Genomic DNA, 26,817 nt, shown 5'->3' with positions numbered 1-26,817 from the left:
CTGTTCTCTCCTATATGAAGTATTTTGGAATATTTATTACGTTAAAGGCATTGCAAAGCTGTAAGTTACTGAATCAAACAGCCCGTGAAATGGTGGAGCCATCTGTGCAGAGCAGTAGACCCAATCATCAAACAGGAGATTGATTTACATTCCATTGTTTATCATTTTTCAATACGTGCAAAGAATCAAATGCTCCACAATTTCATTGATTAGCAGAAACTATGCAAATTTAGCATCTATTAAGCCACAGGAGCATCGATAGACCAAAGGTAAATAAACTGGCAGAAACTGGCTACAGACAGAACAGGGCACTGCATTAAAATGGTGAAAGGTTCAATAATTTTAGAGACCGCATAAATCATATGGATAGGAAAAACGGGATGTCTATGTCTCGTTTGTTAAGGCTGTTCATGTTATTGGTTAAGAATAACTTGGGCGATGGTGGAAGTTGCCAAGTTCCATTGGAAATCTCATTTCATCTGGTAAAATACCTGTAAATAATGTTATCATATAATAACCTAGTTCATAAGCTGAAATGTGTATTTTCTATGTAAACAGATTGAATAAATTCAGAAATAGATGTGCCAAATAAGACAAAATTGAGGAGAACAGTGAACAATGTGCACACAGATTGTCAAATTATACCAGTTTACAGATTAAGATTAGCATCCACATAGAAGTTTGGTTATAATTTTTATTTCTTTTAATATAATTTCACTGCCAGATAACTTCAGTAAAGCATTCAGGTAACAGCATGCAGTAAAATCTCTCACTTATACCAATTTTTAAAGTTTTTGTTCATGGGTGTATGTGAATAATCAAAATCTCAATGTAGGTCTTGCAAACCTAGCAGTTCAAGTTTCTTTTATATACAAGTTACTCAAAAGGGCAATGCTTGCATTAGAGGACTATAAAATGCATTGTCGAACAAGATGTGGAATACTACAACGTTAGAAATAAACAAAAGCATGTAACATAATGTTGAAAAATTTGCTAATAAAAGTTACTTCACAAAATTAAAGTGTACAAAAATGCACTTGCACAGGGCACCCATAATAAAAGCACCAGTTACAAAGAAAAAGATGTACTTGTAATTGGATTATATCCAGGAATGTAACGATGAATTGAGCATAATGATAAGGACAGCCATAACCAATTCTAGTTGTCAATCGACATATCAGTTCACATCAGGAATACAATAACAGAATGAGAAAGATAAAAAGACATTATCCAAATTTGGTATTATGATTCTTGTTACAGATTTTTAGATTTAGATTTACAGCACTGAAACAGGCCCTTCGGCCCACCGAGTCTGTGCCGACCATTAACCACCCATTTATACTAATCCTACACTAATCCCATATTCCTACCAAATCCTCACCTGTCCCTATATTCCCCTACCACCTACCTATACTTGGGGCAATTTATAATGGCCAATTTATCTATCAACCTGCAAGTCTTTTGGCTGTGGGAGGAAACTGGAGCACCCGGAGGAAACCCACGCAGACACAGGGAGAACTTGCAAACTCCACACAGGCAGCACCCAGAATTGAACTCGGGTCGCTGGAGCTGTGAGGCTGCAGTGCTAACCACTGCGCCACTGTGCCGCTGAAGGTCTGAATACTAATTGAAAATTTATTTCAGTAATCTTGCTTCTGTCATGGTGAAAGCCAGAAAATATGGGAATCTTTAGTACCTAAATTGCCTTAAGCTATAGTTTTCTGTGCAGGGCATTTTGAGGCCTATTAGAATCAATTTTTCTCAATTACTTTCCCACCTATTAATTTGCAGTTTCTTTTTCATTGGTGAATCAGTATAAGGTGATTTCCTCAAAAATTTGAAGGAAAGGCAATAAAGATTCTCTCTGTTTTCTTGCCAACTGACTTAAAGATCCTGGTAGATACTACAGGAAAGTATCTACATGCAGTATATGGGGAGAATTTCAGGTGGCAAATGAGTGCAGTATTGTAGATGTAGGGCTTGGGAGCAAGATAAATTTCATTTTTGCAAGTTATCAACAGCTTTTGACCATGAGGATTTACTGAAGTACTGTAGATCCTCAATTGTATGACAACTTAACTCTGAGAAACTATTTACCATGCTCTTGAGAATAACAATAAAAGGGTATGAGATCAAACTCAGTAGAGGGAAGGTGAATAGACAGGACAGCTATAAATATTTCAACAATAGCGTGGTAAATGTTGGGAGTGAACTGCCTAGTGAGCTGATCCAGACTGATAACATCAATAATTCTAAGTGGCAGTTTGATCAGCATTTGAGAAAATCAATTGAGAGAAATGGAGGACCTGTGTATTCTGTTTTTGAACTCTGGAACCAGTTTGAGATTCCAAAATGGTCGTTTATGGTCCTGTGCTTTCTTGTGCTGTAAAAGGTACAGTATGAGATTAGTGTTATACATATATCAGGCACTATCATTCAATGAATGAGTATGTATTTAGAGATTTTTGTGTCTTATGCTGAGTGTTGTAAAGAGAACTTGTTTTAGTTATCCTTGGGTGTATTTAATATTGCAGTATTATTTCAACTATTATCGAATTATAAATTATTAAATTATAAATGCCTGCAAGTGTGGTGGAAGCAGATTCAGTCGAGGCCTTCAATAGAAAACTGGGTAATTATCTAAAGAGAAAATGTTTGCTGGGTTATGGGGAAAAGGCAGGGGAGTGGGATTGGTGAGAGCTGGCGCAGACATGACGGGGTCCAAATGGCCTCCTCCTCCTGTGCTGTAGCCATTCAATGATTCTATGAAAACAAATGTAATATTGTCAATAAATCTCCTTTCAATATCCCGGGACATTATCTATTCTAAAAGTGCTGCACATCGCAGCAGTTCAAAATAAATCAAATGACTAAAGTTTTATCATGCTGCCAATCACAACGATCTGTACAGATTCAATGATGCGTTTGTTAGTTAATAACTTAAAATCTACAGCAGTCAATGGCATGACTAATTACTGCCAACTGGATTCTTGAACTGATATAAAAAGGTGGTCTTGGGAGATAGATTACAAGATTAAGATTAAATATTCCAAGAGGAAAACAAATTAATTTATCAATTTCAAATTAGATAGAATCATATCTTGGACTGTATGAAATCGTAAAGATTACAAATTTGGTTTTTGCTGTACTTAAATATATAATTTGTTTTGAATGGCAGTTTGTGCCATTACGTTGCATTCAATTATAACTGAGAAACACTGAAAATATAAGCAGCAAATCAGAACATTTCAACTTGTAACTTTGCAGAAAGATGACTGAACATGACTATGTCAGACTGTTACTTGACTGGTCTGTGGGACATCTCACCCGACGTAGGCATCTGGCCCCTTTAGTTGTTCAGGATGAAGGTGAAAGTTGAGGTTGCCTGAGGTCTGTCACTAATAAATGCCTGGGTCACTGCCAGTAATTCTGACCAGTACTCATAGAGTCATAGAGAGATACAGCACTGAAACAGGCCCTTCGGCCCACCGAGTCTGTGCCAACCATCAACCACCCATTTGTACTAATCCTACATTAATCCCATATTCCCTACCACATCCCCACCTTCCCTCAATTCTCCTACCACCTACCTACACTAGGGGCAATTTACAATGGCCAATTTACCTATCAACCTGCAAGTCCTTTGGCTGTGGGAGGAAACCGGAGCACCTGACGGAAACCCACGCAGTCGCAGGGAGAACTTTCAAACTCCGCACAGGCAGTACCCAGAACTGAACCCGGGTTGCTGGAGCTGTGAGGCTGCCGTGCTAACCACTGTGCCACCCCTGTTCTGTTTGTAGCAATTGTTATGCAACCATTCAAGAGGGCACTGCAGCTAACTGAGTGGAATCACATGTAAAGAACTTTCCAGGTGTGCACATGTGCGTTATTGAACCATCTGTGCTTTTGATGGCAATCTGGCAACTTTTGTTATCATCTTGCTGGACACACATACATAATTATGTGAAAATAAGAGTGCAGGGAGATAAAGCCGTAAGAAAGACCAATAGAATTTTGAGTTTCATAAATAAGAGTAGAAAGTTATTTCTTTCACTCTTGTACTATCGATTTATACAAAACATTGGATACGTCACATTCAGCATAAGGAGTGAGTTTTGGGCACTCCGTCACAGAAAGGAAATTATTGGCCTTGAGAGTATAAAGCAGTAATTCATCAGGGTAATGCCAGGTTTGGCAAATTTCAATAGAATAAATTATTTGCAAAAAAAAGATTGCAATTTGTTGCAGTAGAAATTGCTGAAAATCCCACAGGCAGTTGTGATGTCACTTAAGGTCAGCTCATTGGATTGATGTCTCACTCCACGTAATGTCGTGTACTCTCCTCCCATACCCTCCATACCAGTCGTCTCCCCTGTTCCTGTTCGGTCAACCTGGTTAGACCCTGATGTTTTGCACTTAGTGCTGTAGTACTTGCATCTTAGATTGGAAATCTAACTCTGAAGTAAATTCACATTGGCAGCAAATTATTCTGCATGTGATAATTGGAGAAATTTGTAGAATGTGGCTATAGAACTAATCACTTGCGCTAATGATAGATGGCCCTGTTTACTGCATATTCAAAGGATGTACATTTTAGGAGAATGGAGGGCAAATGAAAATTAAAGTATTAAGTGTACAGAAACATTGATTTTGTGTCTGTTAGGAGTGAGCAACAACACAAAAGAAGCTCAACACTATCCAGGACAAAGCAACTTGATTGGCACTCCCTTCACCACTGACGCACAGTGGCAGCAATGTATACCATCTACAAGATGCACTGCAGTAACGCACCAAGGTTACTCAGGCAGAACCTTCCAAGCCCGTGACCTGTATCACCTAGAAGGACAAGAGCAGCAGATGCATGGGAACACCACCACTTACAAGTTCCCCTCCAGGCCACACACCATCCTGACTTGGAACTATATCACCATTCCTTCACTGTCACTGGGTCAAAATCCTGGAACTCCCTTCCCAATAGCACTGTGAGTGTACCTACCCTACATGGACTGTAGTGGTTCAAGAAGGCAGCTCAACACCACCTTCTCAAGAGCAATTAAGGATGGGCAATAAATTCTGGCCTGGCCAGCGATGCCCACATCCCATGAATGAATAAAAAAATGTAGAGGTTTGTCTTTCCTTTAACATAAACATGAAGGGGGAACTGGCTAAGCTAAATTGGGTAATTAGACTAAAAGGTATGGTGGTAAATGAGCAGTAGGAAACCTTTAAAGAAACAATTCAAAATGTCAACAAAAATACATTCCTTTGAAAAACAAAAAGCCAGCTGGAAAGACTCATCTGTAGCTCACTCAAGAAGTTAAGGAGAGTAATAGATTAAAAGAAAAGGCTTACAATGTTCTCAAAAAGAGTAGCAAGTCTGAGGATTGGGAGTGTTTTTCAACCAGCAAAGGACCACCAAAAAGTTGATAAAAAAGGAAAAAATAAAATGAGATTAAATTAGCCTGTACCATAAAAATAGATTGTAAGAGCTTTTATAGGTACATAAAAAGGAAGAGAGTAGCTAAAGTAAACATTGGTCACTTAGCAGAAACAGGAGAAATTATCATGGGGAATGAGGAAACGGCAGAGTCATTGAACAAATATTTTGTGTCTGCCTTCACAGAAGACACAAGTTCTATACCAGAAATAGACAGTAACCTGGGACTAAAAAGAGTGAGGAAATTCATATCAGCAGAGAAAAAGTATTGGAGAAACTTAAGGGACTTATGGGCGGCACAGTGGCGCACCGCAGCCTCACAGCTCCAGCGACCCAGGTTCAATTCTGGGTACTGCCTGTGCGGAGTTTGCAAGTTCTCCCTGTGACCGCGTGGGTTTTCGCCGGGTGCTCCGGTTTCCTCCCACAGCCAAAGACTTGCAGGTTGATAGGTAAATTGGCCATTGTAAATTGCCCCTAGTGTAGGTAGGTGGTAGGAGAATTGAGGGAAGGTGGGGATGTGGTAGGGAATATGGGATTAATGTAGGATTAGTACAAATGGGTGGTTGATGGTTGGCACAGACTCGGGAATGGACCCATCAGATTGGAAGTTGGCAAATGTTTCACCACTTTTCAAGAAAGGAGGTAGAGAGAAAACAGGGAATTACAGGCCAGTTAGCCTAACATCAGTCGTGGGAAATGTTGGAATCTGTTACTAAGGAAATCTTAGCAATGCACTTAGAAAAGCATAATATGATTAGAACAAGTCAACATGGTTTTACTAAAGGGAAATCCTGTTTGACAAATTTATTAGAGTTTTTTGAGGATGTAACTAGTAGGGTAGATAAAGGGGAACCAATAGATGTAGTATACCTGGATTTCCAAAAGGCATTCGATAAGGTGTCACACAAAAGATTGGCAAGATGAGGGCTCATGGAGTTGGGGGTAATATATTAACATGGATGGATCATTGGTTAACAGACAAGAAGCAATGAGTGGGTGTAAATGGGACATTTTCAAGTTGGCAGGCAGTAAATAGTGGGGTGCTGCAAGGATTGGTGCTGGGACCTCAGCTGTTTACAAACTATGTTCGTGACTTGGAGGAAGAGATAGAGAGTAATGTACCTAAGTTTGTGGAAATGTAAGCTGTTGGGTGGACACAGGGAGGCTGCAAAGAGATATAGACAGGTTAAGTGAGTGGGCAGCAAGATGGCAGATGGAGTGTAATGTAGAGAAGTTATGCATTTTGGTCATAAGAATAGAAAAGCAGATTTTTTTTTAAAGGTATGCAATTTGTAAGTGTCGATGTTCAAAGAAACTTGGGTGTGCTTGTACAAGGAATGTAGAAAATTAACATGCAGGTACAACAAGAATTAGGAAGGCAAATGGCATGTTGGCCTTTATTGCAAGGGGATTGGAGTAAGGAATAAGGAAGTATTGCTACAATTGTACAGGGGTTTTGGTGAGACCACATTTGGAATACTGTGTGCAGTTTTGGTATCCACATTTAAGGAAGGATATACTGCATTGAAGCAGTGCAGCGAAGGTTCACTAAAATGGTCCCTGGGATGAAGGGGTTGTCCTGTGATGAGAGACTAAGTAAATTGGGCCTATATTCTTTGGCGTTTAGAAGAATGAGAGGAGATCTCATTGAAACAAATAAGATTCTAAAGGGGTTGGATCGGGTAGGCACAGAGATTCGGGGAATCTGAAACATGGCGGCATAGTCTCAGGATAAGGGGTTGATCATTTAGGACTGAGATGAGGAGAAAGTAATTCACTCAAAGGGTTGTGAATCTTTGGAGTTCTCTACCCTAGAGAGTATGGATGCTCCATCGTTGAATACATTTAAGGCTGGGATAGACAGATTTTTGGTGTCTCAGAATCAAGGGGTGTGGTGAGCAAGTGGGAAAGTGGAGTTGAATCCTAAGATCAGCCATGATCGTATTGAATGGTGGAGCAGGCTCGATGGGCCATATGGTCTTCTCCTGCTCCTATTTCTTCTGTTCTTAAAGTGTGATATATAGAAATTGATTACAATTTAATCACATTACATGGATATTGTAAATTGTCTGCAACGTTTTGCAGTGAAGCTGTACTGAATGGAATAACTCTCATGAGACTTTCGCTTTAAATTCTACCTGCCACATTTCCCATTATTACATTATTTAAACCACAGTGACAATGAAGTACATCACCCAACATCAGACCTGCCTTTTGAACGCAGCAATATCAGCCTTCTCCAGGAACTCGGCCTGCTTCCTTTTGAAAGCTTGTAGTGAATGTGCAATCCCTGTGAGTTAGCACCTTGTCCCAAAGGTTGAGGAAAAACTTGACATCTAGCTTAGTTTTATGCTTATGAACCTTGCATACATGTTTCCTCATTTCTACCTGACCTATCTCATCAAATAGTCTTGTCACATGAACACAAGTCAAATCTTTTCACTGTTTTATATAATGAGATCGCCTAGAAGTCTATGCATTTCTGGAATAAAAAGACCCAGCTCCTTAAGCCTATTGTGATAACTTAAAAGAAAGAAAAATCTGCATTTATACAGCATCTTTCATGACCACTGGATGTCTCAAAGCACTTTACCGCCATTGAAGTACCTTTTGAAGTGTATTCGTTTGCTGTCATGCAGGAAATGCGACAACAAATTTTCCACCCAGCAGACTCTCATAAATAGCAATGTGATAATCACCAGATAATGTTTTTGTGATGTTGATTGAGGAATAAATATTGGCCATGGGATCGTTTACATCCACCAGAGCAGGCAGATGAGGCCTCGGTTTAATGCTTTATTTGAAAGATGGCACCTCTGACAGTGCAGCACCCCTCAGTATTACACTGGAGTGTTGCCCTTGATTTTGTGCACAAGTCCTGGGGCAGAATTTTGTTCTGTCCTTGAAGGCAGGCACGGGGGCAGGGTGGCAAACAAAATAGCAGGTGGCCATACAGAGTATCTATAATATCTTCTAGTACCTTGCCCATAACAAAAGCCAAGCCAATGAGCATATAGTAAGGGGTTTGGTAAAGAGCGAAGCAGCCTATAAAAGATTTCAGGAGAAGGTAGGTGGATTAGTGGACCGGGCAGATAGGTATTGGTTCCAATTTAATGGGAACAAGTCTGAGATGAGAAAGTTTAGGAAAGGAAAACAAGGATGGGAGTATGCACTCAATGGAAAGGTTCAGAAGGGTTTGGATGAACAAAGAAACCTCATTGTGTGTTCATTGAAAGTATGATTGCAGGTAGATAAAGCGATTAAAAAGGGCATTAGCATTGTTATAAATAGTGAAATAGAGTACAAGAACAAAGAGTTAATTGCAAATGTGTTCGAGGCAATAATTAGACAACAGAATTTAGTTTTGATCATTCCACTGTAGAAAGGGCATTAAAGACAAAGAGAGGATACAGGGTAGATTCATCAGAATGACACCAGGAATGTGACATTAAATCTGCTCTCAGAATTAATCAGAGTATTTTTTTAATTGGTAGTCTCTTCCTGTTCACCCTATTTCCCTCTAGTTGGTGAGTCAGTGATGAGAGGATCATCAATTCAAAATGGTCAATAAGTTAATGAGCAGAGAGGTTAGACGAGATTTCTTTATACAGTGTTGTTGGAGTATAAATTCTTTGCCGCAGACTAGTTGAGGCAGGAACGTTTGTACCTTTTAAGGAAGATGTGGACAAATAGTTTGCAGGGCAGTGGATTGGTTTTGTATTACTCTAGTAAAGAGCTGGCATAGACACGATGGGTCAAATGTATCACCGCTGTTCTGTAAACTTATTTTTCTGTGACATTGTGGAATAGAGACTTGTTTAGCTTTACTGTGCAGTCCTTCTAAGTAGACTTGTATAGTGTCATATTTTAAATGCCTGTCATGCCACACATTGACTTGTGCAATTCAGTACTGTACGTGCTGGCAGTCTATAAATCTAGACGTGAGTAACCTTTGACATTGCAGACAGAGGAGATACATGGATAAATTCAGCCACAGAAATCTTGCAGTGCCAAATAACTGGCTGCTGAGTGTTAGAGCTAAATTAAACTACTTTCTGCTGATCAAGCCTGAAAGTAGGGCTAGCTCATTCAGCCGAGAGAGTGGAATTGCCTCGGTGGTGATTCCTGAGAGAGCTTCCAGCCTTTTGCTTGTGTTCTCTGACAATGGAATGAGGATATACTAACGGCTGAGTTTGAGTTTGATTACATCCAACTAATAAATTGGCAACAAGCAATGCACTGCTGAGGATCTATGTATGTAACAAGCAGTACAATTTGCTGCAGTGACTGGCTTTAACAAGCTGTGGAACACTAGCCATACCCCTTGTTCAGGTTTTTAGGATGCCATGGATTTGTTATGTGGGCTTGGCCATGAGCTTAACAATGACTTTGGTAAGTAATGTGCAGGAAAATTTGTGATTCCAATTTTGCTGTTTTGACTCCCCAGATTCTCTACAGAGCTTGTTTCTACTTTGTTAAACAACTGTTTTTAGGGACAGAATGCTAAGTGAAAATGCGATCATTATGTGATTTCATATAATTTCTGCTGAATGTCTTCAAAATCAGAATACATTGCTCTGATTGCTTCAAGATTTGAACAAAAAATCACGTCCAAGTCAGCCTCTGACTTTTGACATGTTTTATATGATTTGATCAATCATTTTAATACAGTGTTTATGAATATATAATTACTATAGGTATTAATCAGTCACTTTCTCCAAAAATTGCTTTAGCAGGTGCTGAGATATTTTTGTTGGGAGAGTGATGAAGGGGGTTCGGGTGGGGTTTCTGTGCAGCTGAATTTATTATTGAGGTTTGTAACTCATTTTGTGGAACTGCAATGTATATGTTTCTTAGCGCTACAGTGGCATATAACAGCTTGGCCGGGAGTTTCTGCTAGGTTACGCTGTTTACTTCTGTGCAATATACCAGGAATTGGCCAAACCATTGCACTAGAAGCAGGGCCTGCCCACAAAACTGTCCATTGAGCAGACTCTAAAAATTGAGTTTTTTAGGTGCAAGGACACTAAAAGGCACATCTTAGAAGCTTTTGAATATAACTATTTTAGTTTACTGAGAAACTGACTACAGTCCACTAATATAACTAACAAATGGTTCTGCATAGCTTTTAAAAGTCAGTTTCAGTTATTTAAAATTGGGTCAGTCAGGTGGTAGAATAGGTACTCTAATTAAAAACTTATTTTTTATGATAAACCCATTTTCAGCCGTGTTAATCATTTATACCAAGTTAGCATTCGAGGAATATATTTTGAAGCAGCATAGTTTTTTTTTTAAGAAAGTATGTTCTAAAATGCTGCCTGATTGCATTAGGTTTTGCATTTGCTGATATGCAAATGAGCTTGAGTGGAAACTTGAGGGGAAAAAACACTTCTCACAACTAGCACAATTTTAGGGTCAATCTGTGCCCAAAGCGGAAACTCTACTTACGTCTTTTAGTATTGTATGGACTTTACTAAAATGCTGTACAATAATCCCATGTATTTTTTATTTAAATGAAGATTGTATGTTGTTCGTACTTGTCTGATTGAGAATACATTTGTGTTGGTAATTAATGTAATGCTTGTGTAATAACGGAGGGTTTACACTTCTAAATGTAAATCATCTGCAAATGATTACTTCTCATATTGGGAACTGTACATTGACAAGTTAAACGTTGAAGCTTGAGCAAATCGATACTTTCAATGTGTTCATGCTTTCCAGATGTATATGACAGCATATTGTATGGCAGTCCAACCAAATTAACAGAGTCACTCAACTTTGCCAAGCGTTTCAAGCTGTGCAAGTTACAGTCAGCTTTTCATCAGAAAATAGTCTGAGTGATACTTTTTTTTTCTATTTCTCAATGGCATCCATGGAGCATTGCGTGTACAATGCTGAACATTTTGGAACACCTCTCATGGTGTAACCTCCATTGTAGATCCTGGAATGGCTAAACAATGTGCAATGTGTGACCAAGAGGAAAGAAATATTTTAACAAGCTCAATTAGCACTGGACAATAGTAAGGCCTCTTGGATTATGCGGAATTCAAGCATGCAGACTGTGAAATGGCTGGGACTATGAAATGACTGTTTGTTTGTTCAGTGTGCAGTGTGCAGGATAGATTTTGTTATGGGCCCACTTTTGGGCTCTGACTGGGAGCTGTAAGGCAAGCAAGCGCTTGAACCGAGATACCTGAGTGGCTGGAAATTGGATCTCTGGTCTCATTAGCTTGCACTGTGTGAGCTGCCAGAACTGGTAGCACCTCCACAGACAGCTCGCCTGACTGAAGAGATCACTGTTGAGTTGCTTGCCTTGCTGATAGTGGCCTTCAGGTTAGTTAGGGTTAGGGGCACTTGAAGCTGGCAATGGTGCGCCTGCGGGGATGGGGGCAATTGCAATTCCTCTGGAGTCCAAGAAGCATCCTGGGTCCACGGGACCATTTCATTTTGGGAAATTTACCTTTTGTTTGGTAGCTTCTGAGGCTGCTGAAGACTCCTGCCCTGCTGGTCAGTAACTAATTTTAGCAAGAGGCCCTTCAATAGGTGTTGGGCCCCTAATTTACATTTTTTTAATCCTTTCGTGGGATGTGGTTGTCGCTGGCAAGGTCAGCATTTGTAGCCCATCCCTAATTGCCCTGAGAAGGTTGTGATGAGTCGCTTTCATGAACTGCTGCAGTCCATCTGGTACAGATACTCCCACAGAACTGTTAGGAAGGGAGTTCCAGGATTTTGACCCAGTGACAGTGAAGGAACGGTGATGTAGTTCCAAGTCAAGATGGTGTGCAGCTTGGAGGAGAACTTGCAGGTGGTGGTGTTCCCATGCATTCGCTGTCCTTGTCCTTCTAGATGGTAGAGGTCGCGGGTTTGGAAGGTGCTGTCAAAGGAGCCTTGGTGAGTTGCTGCAGTGCATTTTGTAGATCAGGTTTGTCCAATATACAGTTCACGGGGCAGAATCCGGCCCATCGAATGTCTCCATCTGGCCCGTTAATCTTCCTATGGCTCAGCTCTGATTGACGACTCCCTTGTATGTAAGGCAAGGGTATAGGTGGGACCTGTGTCTGATGGGCAGGGGGGTCCCTGTCTGTGTTTGGCCATTCCCTGTGACTGATAGGGGCTGCCCAGCCAGCGTTAGCACTGATTGGTGGAATGTGGCGCAGGCACCCTGGGATTGGCCCCTGCTGCTTTCGCGCGATTCAGTTAATGTTCTGTAATCTGCAAACTGGGCAGGTTTCAGCCTCCACACACCCCATCTTAAATAATACAGGCATGGTAAGTATCTGGTTGTGGGAATGGCTGCGGGGAACACTGAGCAGGAAATGGGAACACTGAATGGGGAGTGGGGAACACGGAGCAGGGCACACGAGAGACATGGGGGTGGAGAGAGAGTCATAGAGTTATTTACTTACGGCACAGAAAGAGGCCATTCAGCCCATCGAGTTCATACTGGCTCTCTCACTCCCTGGCTCTATCCCCGTAGCCCTGCAAGTCTATTTCTCTCAGGTAGCCATTCAACTTCCTCTTGATGTCATTGATCATCTCCGCTTGCACCACCCTGTGGGCAGCGAGTTCCAGGTCATTCGCACCCACTATGTTTTAAAAAAAAATTACTTCCTCATATTCCCCTTGCATCTTTTGCCCAAAACCTTTAATCTGTGTGCCATTGTCCTAGAGATGGGGGAGGGAGAGATGGGGAAAGAGAGACAGAGACACGCACAGAGAGAGGGGGAGGGAGATCAAGGTCTCTACTGACAGATGAAAATCTATCCAGAATACTCTGCATTGCTACATCAAGTATGCAGGCAGATTGATTACTTATGCAAGCAAAAACAATGCCAGGTATGTCACTAAATCAGTTTTCAATATAGTGACGAGAAAGTAAGTCAATAAATTAGTCTTCTCATTTAAAGCTTCTTCACAAAAATGCGCATTTGTTGAATGCCGTTATATTTTGAAATTTGCTCACTGGCCCCCTGGGCCGAGCAAAAATTGTAATGTGGCCCTCTGCCCAAAAAGGTTGGACAACCCTTTTGCAGATGGTACAAACTACTGCCACTGTGCGTTGGTGGTGGAGGAAGTGAATGTTCAAGTTGGTGGAGGGGGTGCTGATCAAGCGGACTACCTTATCCTCGATGGTGTGGAGCTTCTTCAGTGTTGTTGGAGCTGTTATATGGCTGGTCCAGTTCAGTTTCGGGTTTATGGTAACCCCCAGGATGTTGATAGTGGGGCATTCAACAATGGAAATGCCATTGAATGTCAAGGGGAGATGGTTAGATTCTCTCTTGTTGGAGATGGTCATTGCCTGGCATTTGTATGCCACGAATGTAACTTGCCACTTATCAGCCCAAGCCTGAATGTTGTCCAGGTTTTGCTGCATATTGATACGGTCTGCTTCAGTACCTGAGGAGTTGCGAATGGTGCTGAACATTGTGCAATCATCAGCGAACATCCCCACTTCTGACCTTATGATGCAGGGAAGGCCTTTGATGAAGCAGGTGAAGATGGTTGGGCCTAGGACACTACCCTGAGGAAACCCTGCAGTGATGTCCTGGGACTGAGATAATTGACCTCCAACAACCACAACCATCTTCCACTCCAACTAGTTGAGAGTTTGCCCCCTGGTTCCCATTGACTTCAATTTTACCGGCACTCTTTGATGCCATACTCAGTCAAATGCTGCCTTGATGTCTAGGGCAGTCATTCTCAGCTCACCTCCTTAGGTTCAGCTCTTCTTTTTTGTCTATGTTAGGACCAAGGCCATAATGGGATCAGGAGCTGAGTGACCCTGGGAGAATCCAAACTGAGCATCAGTGAGCAGGTTACTGCTGTGTAAGTGCCGCTTAATCGCACTGTCGACGACATCTCCCATCACTTTGCTGATGATCGAGAGTATGCTGATGGGGTGGTAATTGGCTGGATTGGATTTGTCCTGCTTTTTGTGGATAGGACATACCTGGGCAGTTTTCCACATCGTCTGGTAGATACCAGTATTGTAGCTGTACTGGAACAATTTGGCTAGGGGCATGGCAATAGTTCTGGGGCACAAGCCTTCAGTACTATTGCCAGGATGTTGCCTATTTTGAGTGTCAACCCAGGACATAATTTAAAAAAATATATCATGGAGACTAATACCTGTGCATATTCATTGCGGGCAGTCCCACTGCTGCATTGGAATGCTTTGCACCTGTTTTTCGGGCATCTTACCAATTTCTACCTTTGCTTTTGTTAGCTCTGCTCCCATTGCTAAGTTGGAATGCATTGTGTCCATTTTTGGCCGAGTCAGATTTTTAAAAAGTATCATTATCCTTCATTGTACCATTGATACTTTGAACCAAGTTCACTTTTCTGAATGCCGAACACACCACCCAATGTGTGAGGTATTAGAACCATTATCCACCTCAGTCAGACACAAGGATAGCTATAATAGAGACATATTAGCAAAAAGCTCCTTCAGGCCACACTAATATTGACAGTGCATCAGACCATTTTGTAATATTTTTGTCCTTTAAGCAACATTTTCAAATGCATTAGATAAGTAAATACTCATTGTGAGCTGTACTTCACAAGCGATCAATAGAATACCTCAGCACAAAATGAATGCCTCCCTCTGTTGAATATTTTCCTTGGCTGCACAGACACTTTAAAATCCTCTCATATTCACTGCATAATTGGGGACTACTGTAGATTGTGATAATTTGAAGCATTAACTAATACCACAAACAATTTAGCTTTATTAAAGGGCAAAGTTACATAACAACACTTTGCTCCATTTTGAAAGCAAAAATCCTTATTTGGTAAATGTAGTATGTGGCTGAAGCAATCACACCAAAAGATCCTAGGTTTCAGCCCTGTGCTGAGCTGGCTGGGATCACCATTGGGATCCTACAGTCGGCCTGAGTATCTGTCAATGAAGAAGGGAGAAAGTTGACTAGGTTCCAGCCCTTACTTTCTGTCCAAAACTCCTGCTGAAAAGAATTCTATTTAATATTGGGTGCAAACTGGATGGTTGTTCTATTATCCATCCTCATTGGTTACAAGTTTGAATCCAAATCTTGTTTTGATTCTGGATATAAAGATGGAAAAGTAAAAGAAGGGAAATGTTGCAGAATGCTAGTCATTTAAATGGTCAGTTTTTCATACAGTCAGTGCTGGCTTTACTGGACAGCCATTATGCCACAATGAGCATTTTTTAGCATGGTGGAAACTTCTTACTGTTGGAATCCTGTGGTGTACATATTGTTCCATTTGAGCAATCTTTCCTAGTAAGAAAAAGATTAAGCATCTAAATGACCCAAATTTGAAGCAACATGAATCACTGAAGTTCATTCTTGCTCTCTACCAGGAAGTTTCCATTCAGCTAAAAGGGTTGAAGTGTTAATTTACATCTCTAAGACTGGATCTATATTATGCCAATAGCAGCAGGTGACACAAAATTGACTGAAGCGATTGTCCAAACTAAATTTGTTTTTGGAGAACCTAATCACCACCCTTCAAAGTTCATGGTTGACTATATTGTACTTGGTTCACTGAAGTGCATGCAGAATGAGCTACCAGAGATCAAACCATAACTCTGTTTGATTCAATCAAATCAATACTATTCCAAATTTTTTGCTAACTCGAACCAACTTTTATTGTTTCAAAAATAGATTTTTCAGTTGCAGCTGTTGATATATGAAATAGTATGAATTTGCAACACCCAGGAAAAACATCTTGATATCCGCAGAAAATCTGACCACACAGGATCTTCTGAATGTGGCAAATTTTCGAGATCAACAAATGCAGAAGCATTGTAAAACAACAAACCGTGCTTGGTCTCAAATAAAAAGAAGGAGCATGTGTTTGGTCCACCTGCTGTTGAAACCCTTATCCATGCTTTTCTCACCTCCAGACTCCACTATTTCAGTGCTCTCTTGGCCAGCCTCCCGTCTTTCACTCTGTAAATTTTAAGCTCATCCAAAACTCTGGTGCCCATATCCTACTTCGTATGAAGTCCCATTCACCCCACTGCCTCGCTGACATACATGGACTCACTGTCCTCCAATTTAAAAATTTCATCCTTGTGTCTAAATCACTTTGTGTTCCCGACTTCCATCTCTCGCAGCTCCTCTTGCCCTCCAACCCTCAGAACTCTGCGTTCCTCTAACTCCGGCCTCTTACACCTCCCCACGACCTTTCTTTCCTCCGTCAAGACCATATTAACACCTACCTCTTTGATCAAGCTTTTAGCCACGTGTCTTAATGTCTCATTCTTTGGTTCAGTGTCAGTTTTAGTCTGATTACACTTCTGTGAAATGCTGAGGGATGTTTACCTGTGTAATCTATGCAAGTTGTTATATACTGTCTTTCGTGTCCTCTCAGTGTCGCAAAGCACATCCTAGCCAAGGAGTTACTTACAGAAGAACACAAGAAATAGGAGCCATATGGTCCATTGAGCCTGCTCCGCCACTCAATACGATCATGGCTGATCTTAGGCTTCAATTCCACTTTTCCACTTGCTCGCCATATCCCTTGATTCCCTGAGAGACCAAACATTTCAGCCTTAAATATATTCAACAATGGAGCATCCACAACCCTTTGGGGTAGAGAATTCTAAAGATTCACAACCCTTTGAGTGAAGTAATTTCTCTTCATCTCAGTCCTAAATGATCAGCCCGTTATCCTGAGACTGTGTCCCCGTGTTTTAGATTCCCTGATCAGCGGAAATAATCTCTGTATCTACCCTGTGCTGCCCCTTCAGAATCTTGTTTGTTTCAATGAGATCACCTTTCATTCTTCTAAACTCCAGAAAATATAGGCCCAATTTACTTACCCTCTCATCATAGGACAACCCCTTCATCCTAAGGGCTAATTTAGTGAACCTTCGCTGTCCTGCCTCCAATGCAGGTATATTATTTCTTAAATGTGGAGACCAAAACTGCACAGAGTATTCCAGATGTGGTCTCACCAAAACCATATACAATTGTAACAAGACTTCTTTGTTCCTGTACTCCAATCCCCTTGCAATAAAGGCCAATATGCCATTTGCCTTCCTAATTGCTTGCTGTACCTGCATGCTGACTTTCTGCGTTCCTTGTACAAGCACACCCAAGTTTCTTTGAACATCAACACTTACAAGTTTCACACATTTTTCAAAAAATATTCTGGTTTTCTATTATGACCAAAGTGAATAATTTCACACTTCCCTACATTATGTTCCATCTGCCATCTTCTTTCCCATTCACTTAACCTGTCTATATCTCTTTGCAGTCTCTCTGTGTCTTCCCCACAGCTTACCTTTCCACCTAACTGTATCATCAGCAAATTTAGATACATTACTCTCTCTTTCTTCATCTAAGTCATTAATGTAGATTGTAAATAGCTGAGGCCCCAGCACTGGTCCTTGCAGCACTCCACTATTCACTGCCTGCTAACTTGCCTGCACAGTGGCGCAGTGGTTAGCACTGCAGCCTCACAGCTCCAGCGACCCGGGTTCAATTCTGGGTACTGCCTGTGCAGAGTTTGCAAGTTCTCCCTGTGATGGTCCGGTTTCCTCCCTTAGCCAAAGACTTGCAGATTGATAGGTAAATTGGCCATTATAAATTGCCCTGAATATAGGTAGGTGGTAGGGGAATTGAGCAAAGGTGGGGATGGGGTAGGAATATGGGATTAATGTAGGATTAGTATAAATGGGTGGTTGATGGTCAGCACAGACTCGGTGGGCCGAAGGGCCTGTTTCAGTGCTGTATCTGTAAATAAATAAAAATAAAATAAATAAAAATGCCCTGTTTATGCCCACTATTTGCTTTCTGTCCATTAATCAGCCTCTATCCATGCTAATATCTTACCCCAACTCCATGAGCCCTTATCTTGCCTATTAAACTTTTGTGCGGTACCTTATCGAATGCCTTTTGGAAATTCAACTATACTACATCTACTGGTTCCCCTTTATCTACTGTCACAGAACTGTAATTATTTTTCTCCTCAGATTAAAAACAGTGTGTGCCTTTAAGACTCTGTTTGAAAACAGTGTGCTTTTTAAGACTGAGCACAAGGTGCCAGCTGCACCTGTCTGTAGGCCACAGCAGGGAAGAGAGAGGTCAATGGTGTAAAGTTTTGATTTGACTGTGTGTAAAACTGGCAAAAATCGGTCTGGACCAGCAAACAGCGATGTGTGCTACTGTATAACCAATGAATTTGTTTTGGTCATGTTCGTTGTGGGATGAATGTTGACTGGGTAACTGAGAAACTCATGCCTTTCTTTGAAAAAGTGACATGGAATCTTTATGTTCAGTTGAAGAGGCATTGTTCAACTTCTCACCAAGAGACAGGTTCTTTACCATTGCATCACTTCCTCAGTATGGCACTGAAGTGTTAGCCTTGTTTATGTGCTGAAGTCCCTGGAATGGAGCTTCAATCCACAACTCCTCAACTCATAGACAAGAGGACTACTACTGAGCCAAGCTGACCATAAAAAAGAGCTGAATGTAAATAGGCAACTGGTATTTTGAAGGACGGATCTCTATTTCTATACTTTCGGCCACAAATCTCAGCTCTATAATGGAGAGAGGCTTTGCGATATCTGGCATACCATCACACATATTGGGCTGGATTTTAAGAGCCTGCTGCTGATCTCGGTGGTGAGCTCAAAAAATGGCAGTCCGCCACCGAAGAGGGAGAGTGGGGGGGGGTAGTGGGGTACAGAGAGAGGGAGAGTGGGGGGTGGTGGCTTACAGAGAGAGGGAGAGTGGAGGCCTGTAGGGCACAGAGAGAGGGAGAGTGGGGGGGGCGGTGGGGTACAGAGAGAGGGAGAGTGGGGGGGCGGTGGGGTAGAGGGAGAGTGGGGGGGTGGGGTACAGAGAGAGAGAGTGGGGAGCGGTGGGTTACAGAGAGGAGGGAGAGTGGGTTGCAGAGAGAGGGAGAGTGGGGGTGCGGTGGGGTACAGAGAGAGAGTTGGGGGGTGGGGTACAGAGAGAGGGAGAGTTGGGGGGTGGGGTACAGAGAGAGGGAGAGTGGGGGGGTGGGGTACAGGGAGAGGGAGAGTGGGGGAGCGGTGGGTTACAGAGAGGAGGGAGAGTGGGGGCTGGTGGGTTACAGAGAGGAGGGAGAGAGTGGGGGCTGGTGGGTTACAGAGAGGAGGGAGAGAGTGGGGGCTGGTGGGTTACAGAGAGGAGGGAGAGAGTGGGGGCTGGTGGGTTACAGAGAGGAGGGAGACAGTGGGGGCTGGTGGGTTACAGAGAGGAGGGAGAGAGTGGGGGCTGGTGGGTTACAGAGAGAGGGAGAGTGGGGGCTGGTGGGTTACAGAGAGAGGGAGAGTGGGGGCTGGTGGGTTACAGAGAGAGGGAGAGTGGGGGCTGGTGGGTTACAGAGAGAGGGAGAGTGGGGGCTGGTGGGTTACAGAGAGAGGGAGAGTGGGGGCTGGTGGGTTACAGAGAGAGGGAGAGTGGGGGCTGGTGGGTTACAGAGCGAGGGAGAGTGGGGGCTGGTGGGTTACAGAGAGAGGGAGAGTGGGGGCTGGTGGGTTACAGAGAGAGGGAGAGTGGGGGCTGGTGGGTTACAGAGAGAGGGAGAGTGGGGGCTGGTGGGTTAGAGAGAGAGGGAGAGTGGGGGCTGGTGGGTTAGAGAGAGAGGGAGAGTGGGGGCTGGTGGGTTAGAGAGAGAGGGAGAGTGGGGGCTGGTGGGTTAGAGAGAGAGGGAGAGTGGGGGCTGGTGGGTTACAGAGAGAGGGAGAGTGAGGGCTGGTGGGTTACAGAGAGAGGGAGAGTGGGGGCTGGTGGGTTACAGAGAGAGGGAGAGTGGGGGCTGGTGGGTTACAGAGAGAGGGAGAGTGGGGGCTGGTGGGTTACAGAGAGAGGGAGAGTGGGGGCTGGTGGGTTAGAGAGAGAGGGAGAGTGATGGAGAGAGAGCTGGGGAGTGGTAGGACAGAGAGAGACAGACGGAGGGAAGCAACATGGTGGGGGGGGTGCGTGTGTTTGTGAGCGGAAGCCACACGGGGGAGGGATCAACACTGTGGATGCCGTGGATAAAGGGGAGCCTGTTGACATACTGTACTTGGATTTCCAGAAGGCATTTGTCAGGGTGCCACATAAAAGGTTATTGTGCAAAGTAAGAGCTCATGGTGTAGTGGGTAACATATTAGCATGGATAATTGGCTGGCTGGTAGAAAACAGAGATTATGCATAAATGGGTCATTTTCTGATTGGTAGGATGTGACGAGTGGAGTCCCGCAGCGGTCTGTGCGGGGGCCTCAGTGTTTTACAATTTATATCAGTGACTTAGATGAAGAGAGCGATGGCATGGTGGCTAAATTTGCAGATGACGCAAAGATAGGAAAATATGTTGTGAAGAGGACATAAGGAGGTTGCAGATATTGATAGATTGAGTGAGTGGGCAAAAATCGTGGCAGATGGAGTATAATGTGGGAAAATGTAAAGCTGTTCACTTTGAGAGCAAGAATAAAAAAGCAGAGTATTACTTAAACAGAGAACAACTGCAGAATTCCAAAGTGCAGAGGGATCTTGGTGTTCCAGTGCAGAGGTCACAAAAAGTTAGTACGCAGGTACAGCAGGTAATAAAGAAGGCTTAAGGAATGCCATCCTTTATTACGAGAGGAATTGAAAATATAAGTAATGTGCCCCCCTTCCTGCACGCAAATCGGTTGGACACCCCTGCTCCAAACTTTTAACGTTGTGTGTTGAAATAATTTAGCAGCTAGTTTATTTTAAAACACAAGTTTAATGGCTTGTGTTATGTAAATTCATTTTAAAATGACAAAAGTCACTTAGGGAATGTCTTAATTTCTATGCTCTGGGACATTTATTTTGAAATAAATGTCCCAGAGCATAGAAATTAAGACATTCCCTAAGTGACTTTTGTCATTTTAAAATGAATTTACATAACACAAGCCTTTAAACTTGTTTTTAAAATAAACTGGATGCTAAATTATTTCAAAATAAATGTCACAATTCCACTGCTATCCATTTGGAATCAAAAAAAAATCCAAGGAATCTCCAGAAGTCAGCACTGTATGTTCTTCATTAATACAAGAGTACAGTGTATTGGGGCTGAGTGATGTTGGCAAAAACTGCTGACCCATATACTATAGTTAGTAAATACAATGTAACAAATAGCTTTAATAAACCATAATCTATGACTAACTGTCCACAATTCCTTAACAAAATCCATGCTGCATTTGCAGTCAGGGAAGACATAGTAAAAATTTATTATGTTTCTAACGTTGTCATTGAAACGTGTCATTCACTGATTTTTTTTTTGCTGTGAGTTGGATTAAAGGACAAGTTTTATAAGTGTCAAAGATCAGTAACTGCAATGTGCATCATTTGCTATCCAGTTTGAGGGCAGATAACCTGAGTGGCCAATGTCATCTGAAAGTTGTCTGCATCATATGATTACATTACGTTATAAGTGCACCTTTGCTATCAGGTAAGGGATTTGGCTTGGACATAAATTGGTTAGTCTGGACTATAATTGTACAGATAGTGACTAAACATTTTGTAATTGAATAATACATGCAGTAACAACTGCTGAACAATTTTGCAGAAAAGCTTTTCGTCAATAATTATCTTGTCAGAGCTGATCGGAATTGGCAGTGATAGACTGAGATATAGACATAAGTGAATTTAAGAGAATTGCTTTATTGGAGGAACTGAAGGGCGCTCTTTATTTGTGATTGTGTTTATCTAATTTTGTCACTAGCTTTGGTAGCAAATGACATTTCGTTCATGAGAGATTCTGTTATTTCTGTATTTGAGAATCCAGGACCTAGTTTAATAGCCTGTTAAGAAGAATAAACTAGTCTTAGCAACCTACCGTTAATCTCTCTGTCCCTTCCTGTCCCACTCTGCTTTTCTGTTTTACGTAACTCTTCTGAAGTGCTATCTGCTCCATCCTATAAAATTCTCCTGATTTGGAGATCGCTCCTCTTTTGTTGGCTGGTTTGTCTTCAGGCACATAATACAAGCAGGTGGAGAAGTTGCACAAACATTGACCACGGGTCAAATTGTCTTGTGACAACAGCAGTGTGAGAAATGGTCTGTCTTCCTATTGCTGATTTTTTTCCTACTGCCTCACCTCAATAACCAATCCTCTCCTTCAGTTTTATGGTTTATTGGATGAATTTGCATTCCTGACACAGTATGAATCCGCAGAAGTCATCCGATAAGGTTCATCTACCACCCCGTGACATGGTGCAACTAGCTCTATTCTGTCAACAAAAGTAATTTGCATTGGCATCGCATACTATTTTGCTTGCTAACTTGCTAGTACAGTTGTGCTGCTCTCCATTGATGTTTGTATGCTTAGCTACTTTATAGGGAGAAATGTGTTCTAAATAAGACTGCATTTTAATGGCATTACATTGATTGTACGCTTTATATACTGATTAATTCCCCCCAGCCCTGTTTGTGGCTGAGTAAATAATTTTGTCAGATGTCCGTGGTGCAACATGTTGGTGCCTACCCTTGTCCATTTGCTTTGGAAGAATCTGAAATTCAGTTATTTAAACCAAACAGTTCAATGAAATGCAGACAGCTCATTGTAAACCTAAACTCCACTGGATTTTGCATAGATGTGTCTATAGCTGTATTTTACACAGGCTGCATGCTTTTATGTATTGAGCCTACAACAGGTTTTCAATACATCTAAGAATGCTATACCTGACAAAATGCTTATTTAGTTATCATCAACTCAGTTATGTTACTGCTATTGTGCAGATTAAAGAGTGAGTTTCCAAAATAATGTTTGCGGTGCACCCTCAATAAAACTATGAATTTCCTTTTAATTTGATATGTAGACAACAAAATATATCAATTAGTCATGACTGAGAAAGTAAGTGTACCCTGTCTGGGATAGATAAACATTGCTTCACAGATGGGCAATTTGACTGTTACTGTCTTTTCAAACCACTGAAATATTGATTTAAATAGATTGCTGCATTTTATTGAATATATTGGTGTGGTACTTAATGTAATTTGCATTGACTTTTATCCTTGATGGTCCTTGTCGGAACCGTGGTAATTGCTGGTTTTTTTCTGTCATTAGTAATATATTTTTCCATCATTTATTTCCCAGCCTTGCTGGTCTCTTAAATATGAAACCAGTCATGTTTTGATGATGCTAGGCTAATGTTAGCAAGATTGTGTGGCTTTTTTTTGTAGATCTGTCAGTGATTTGCCATGCCATGTTAATGCTTAAGGCTTTGCTGACTGATCATGTCAGTATACTGCATTGTAGCTCACAGAATAATTTTGTCTCCAAAACTGAAATCCTTTTCATAATTCTATTAGACAGATCCGATATTTTTATTTTACAGATGAGGGACCATATGCCAAATCTACAAACCCAGCAAAAGCTTCAGAAGGCACTTTGGCAGTTAGAAGACAAAGTATCCCAGGTAAGTCTAATCTGTATGTTAGTGATCTGTTCTGCAGCTTGGCACCATATTCAAAAATACCCCTTTGGGAGGATGTGCTTATGTATCATCTACAGACGGGTTTGAAATATGGCATTCTTCTGAATGACCATGTCTACCCTTCAAAGGATCTTAGATTGTGTTCCCTGGTTGACTTTGACAAACATCCCAATGTTCTCAAAGATGGGATCACGAACAACTAATCAGAAATAGTGATTTTGTTTCCTTTGTATTTTTTTTTTCTGTGAGCTCTGCACAAATAATCTATTGATTTTTGTTAAAACTAGCTTTAGAGGGAGGGACAGAATCATGGAGCATTGATTTATTCATAGATTCTGGGAATATCTAACAAAGAATCCTAATATTTTTACTTTCTATACCGATTTCTGCTGCAGAAGTACCCCCTCTATGCCACATTACACTCTATTTAGCCTGTTGAAATGTATTTTTTCAGAAAACTATTTTCCTTAAAAGAACAGTGACAAAAGTTGAGGTATAAACTTGGGCTTCCTGAGTCCTCTAGGCAAATACAGTGGATGGGGTAGTATTGGGACATATCATTTACAGGGGTCTCCTTTAAACCTTGGATGGTATCTAGTTACCCCATCCCCTGGGTCTCAGAATCTTCAACCTCGGGAGGAAGGAAGTCTGCTCTACTTCCAATTCCGTGCAAAATACTGGAAAGTGAGAGAAAACATACACCCACACAAACACTTTTACTGAACTGTGCAACAAAAGTCACTGTCTTTTTCCAAATATGAACCAGATAATAATGCAGTGGGACACACTAGTTTTGGATAAGGCTGTAAAAGAAAAAGCATGCATTCTTGAATAAGCTGAAATTTCTGATACTTTTATCCAGCTGCTGTGAATGGAATACAGTACAGGCAAGAGTGATTGGGCTACTCTGCAAAGAGCAAATAGATACATTATTCATCTAGTTGAAGGTACTTGAATTCTAATCATGTTTAGGCCACCAAGAATTTCCGGCATACCAATAAAAAGGAACAACAATCAACTGTGGGTCTTGGGTTTGCTGACCGTTTTGGCAATGCATTTCCTAGAACCCAGCTGTGCAGTAAACGAAAGGAAATTCGTGTCTGGTTCTCTGCAAATATGCACATCTATTGTCACAATCAGTGTGTTTATTCATAACAGCTCGAGAGAAGTTTAATGACTAAACATTAAAAATTTCTTCACCCTGTCATGGGGGGGGGGGGGGGGGGCGGTCATTGTGGGAGGGAGTGACATGCCGTCAACTGCCTAGGAATTTTAGCTGCCCTGGACATCGCTCCTAAATCTCTATCTCTCTCTTACTTTGAAACTCACCTTAAAACCTATCTCTTTAACTTAGGTTTTAGTTGCCTCTTCCACGATCTCTTTGGCTTGATATCACTTTTTGTTGGTATACACTCTTGGGAAGCTCTTGGAATGTTTTACTACATTAAAGGTATTAAAAAGAAAATGATGCCAATTTAAAAAAAATTACAATGTTTTAACTGGCTTATTTTATCTAATGAACGCAGTCATTTAATTTCATGACCATTTCCAGTGGTAACTACTCATTCCAACTGCAGGCACCGATAAGTACTTTTAGAACATAGAACATAAAACATAGAACAGTACAGGCCCTTCGGCCCACGATGTTGTGCTGAACCTTTAACCTACTCTAAGATCTTTGAACAACAATGCAGGTTAATGGGTCACATTCTGTATATCAATGGCTATATGATGAAAAATATTGCATTAATGCCGATCAGACCAGATTACTATTTATAGTACACTGGCTGAATATATATATGTACATTCTCAGGCTGTAGGCTTCATGTTTATATTGGAGTTCCAGCACTCTCAAATTATTAATAGAGAGCCAATAAAAGTAACCTTTGAAAATGAAACCTGCAATGGTAGGAGCTTAATTTTTGTTATCAGGAAAAGCATTCATACTGTCAGAAGCTTACATTTTAATACAGTATGTTACTTTACTGTCTAAAAAGATTTTGTGCTGAGGATGGAGATGTTTGTTGCCCAAGGCTGGTGATGCACAGTACATGCAGATGGAAATACTCATGGATTGTGCACACTAGAGGTCATACAGCACTACGCTTCATCGTTAATAAGCCCGAGTTACTAGAGTTATTCATGTAACTTTTGTATTAAACTGGGCGGGAAGTTAAATCATTGCACACAGCTGTGTAACTTAAGTCTTCATATATAGATCCAGCATTGGAAACATTGGGGGAGATTTCCTTTGCCTGACGTGTGGCCCAATCATAATCTCATTCTTTGTAAATGTTTTTTTAAATTCCAGTAGGCACCTTCGCTAAAGTAAGAAACTAAGCAGGGTAATTGCATCCTGTATCAACATGTTTCCACTGTGATGTGCATATTCATATTTCAGATTTATTTGCCTGGAATATAAATAAATCATAGATGTTATTTTCAGAGAGCATGAGGCAATGGTGCCTTAACCATTGTTTTCTCTCTTCCCCCCCATGTAATGCTATTTACATTGAGTGCTGACTCTCAGGCATCTATCAGCAGTTACTCTACCTCCTTCTGTATGCACTATAGCGTGGGATAATGTCAGAGTGACTGACGAGAAACTACTCCTACATCCACAGGAAACACTGCAGAATCCTTGTTGAAGCTGTCATTTGATTGATTGCCTGGATTATGTTAATTCTAACATTTTGATGAATGACTCTTTGCACTTTTGGACTTACGCATGACCCTAATTTAAAGTGTGTGGTTGATTTGAGTCACCATCTCTCTTCCTTTCCATCTGAATTCTGATCCAACACAGCACACATGATTTGGCAGCATGCACATTAAAACTGAGCTGCAATGACTGGGATGTTTGGTTTCCATCAGGCACAGTTTCCTGTAACCAAAGTTGTTGAAAATGTGGCATTGTCTGAACTGCTCTAACCAGTGCAGCTGAGACCAGCTGATTTTAAACAGAGTTCAGGCAAAT

At 41.4% G+C, this 26,817-nt stretch overlaps 1 protein-coding gene across 3 annotated transcripts in view; it reads left to right on the top strand.

The window, feature by feature from the left end:
* Nucleotides 1–26,817, top strand: part of grip1 (glutamate receptor interacting protein 1) — a 434,653-nt gene that overhangs the window by 290,474 nt on the left and 117,362 nt on the right. For 2 of the 3 annotated variants that reach the window (XM_068050478.1, XM_068050479.1), the window contains exon 2: nucleotides 23,742–23,822. In XM_068050478.1, the coding sequence (XP_067906579.1) occupies nucleotides 23,742–23,822 (81 nt within the window). Of the gene's footprint in view, nucleotides 1–9,503; nucleotides 9,830–23,741; nucleotides 23,823–26,817 lie in introns of those variants that run through there. The other variant, XM_068050480.1, reaches the window with a different exon arrangement.

The sequence above is a fragment of the Heterodontus francisci genome, chromosome 18 (assembly GCF_036365525.1).
Source record: "Heterodontus francisci isolate sHetFra1 chromosome 18, sHetFra1.hap1, whole genome shotgun sequence".
NCBI lineage: Eukaryota > Metazoa > Chordata > Chondrichthyes > Heterodontiformes > Heterodontidae > Heterodontus > Heterodontus francisci.
The sequence above is the reverse complement of the archived record's forward strand: the minus strand, read 5'-3'. Positions and strand labels throughout refer to the sequence as shown.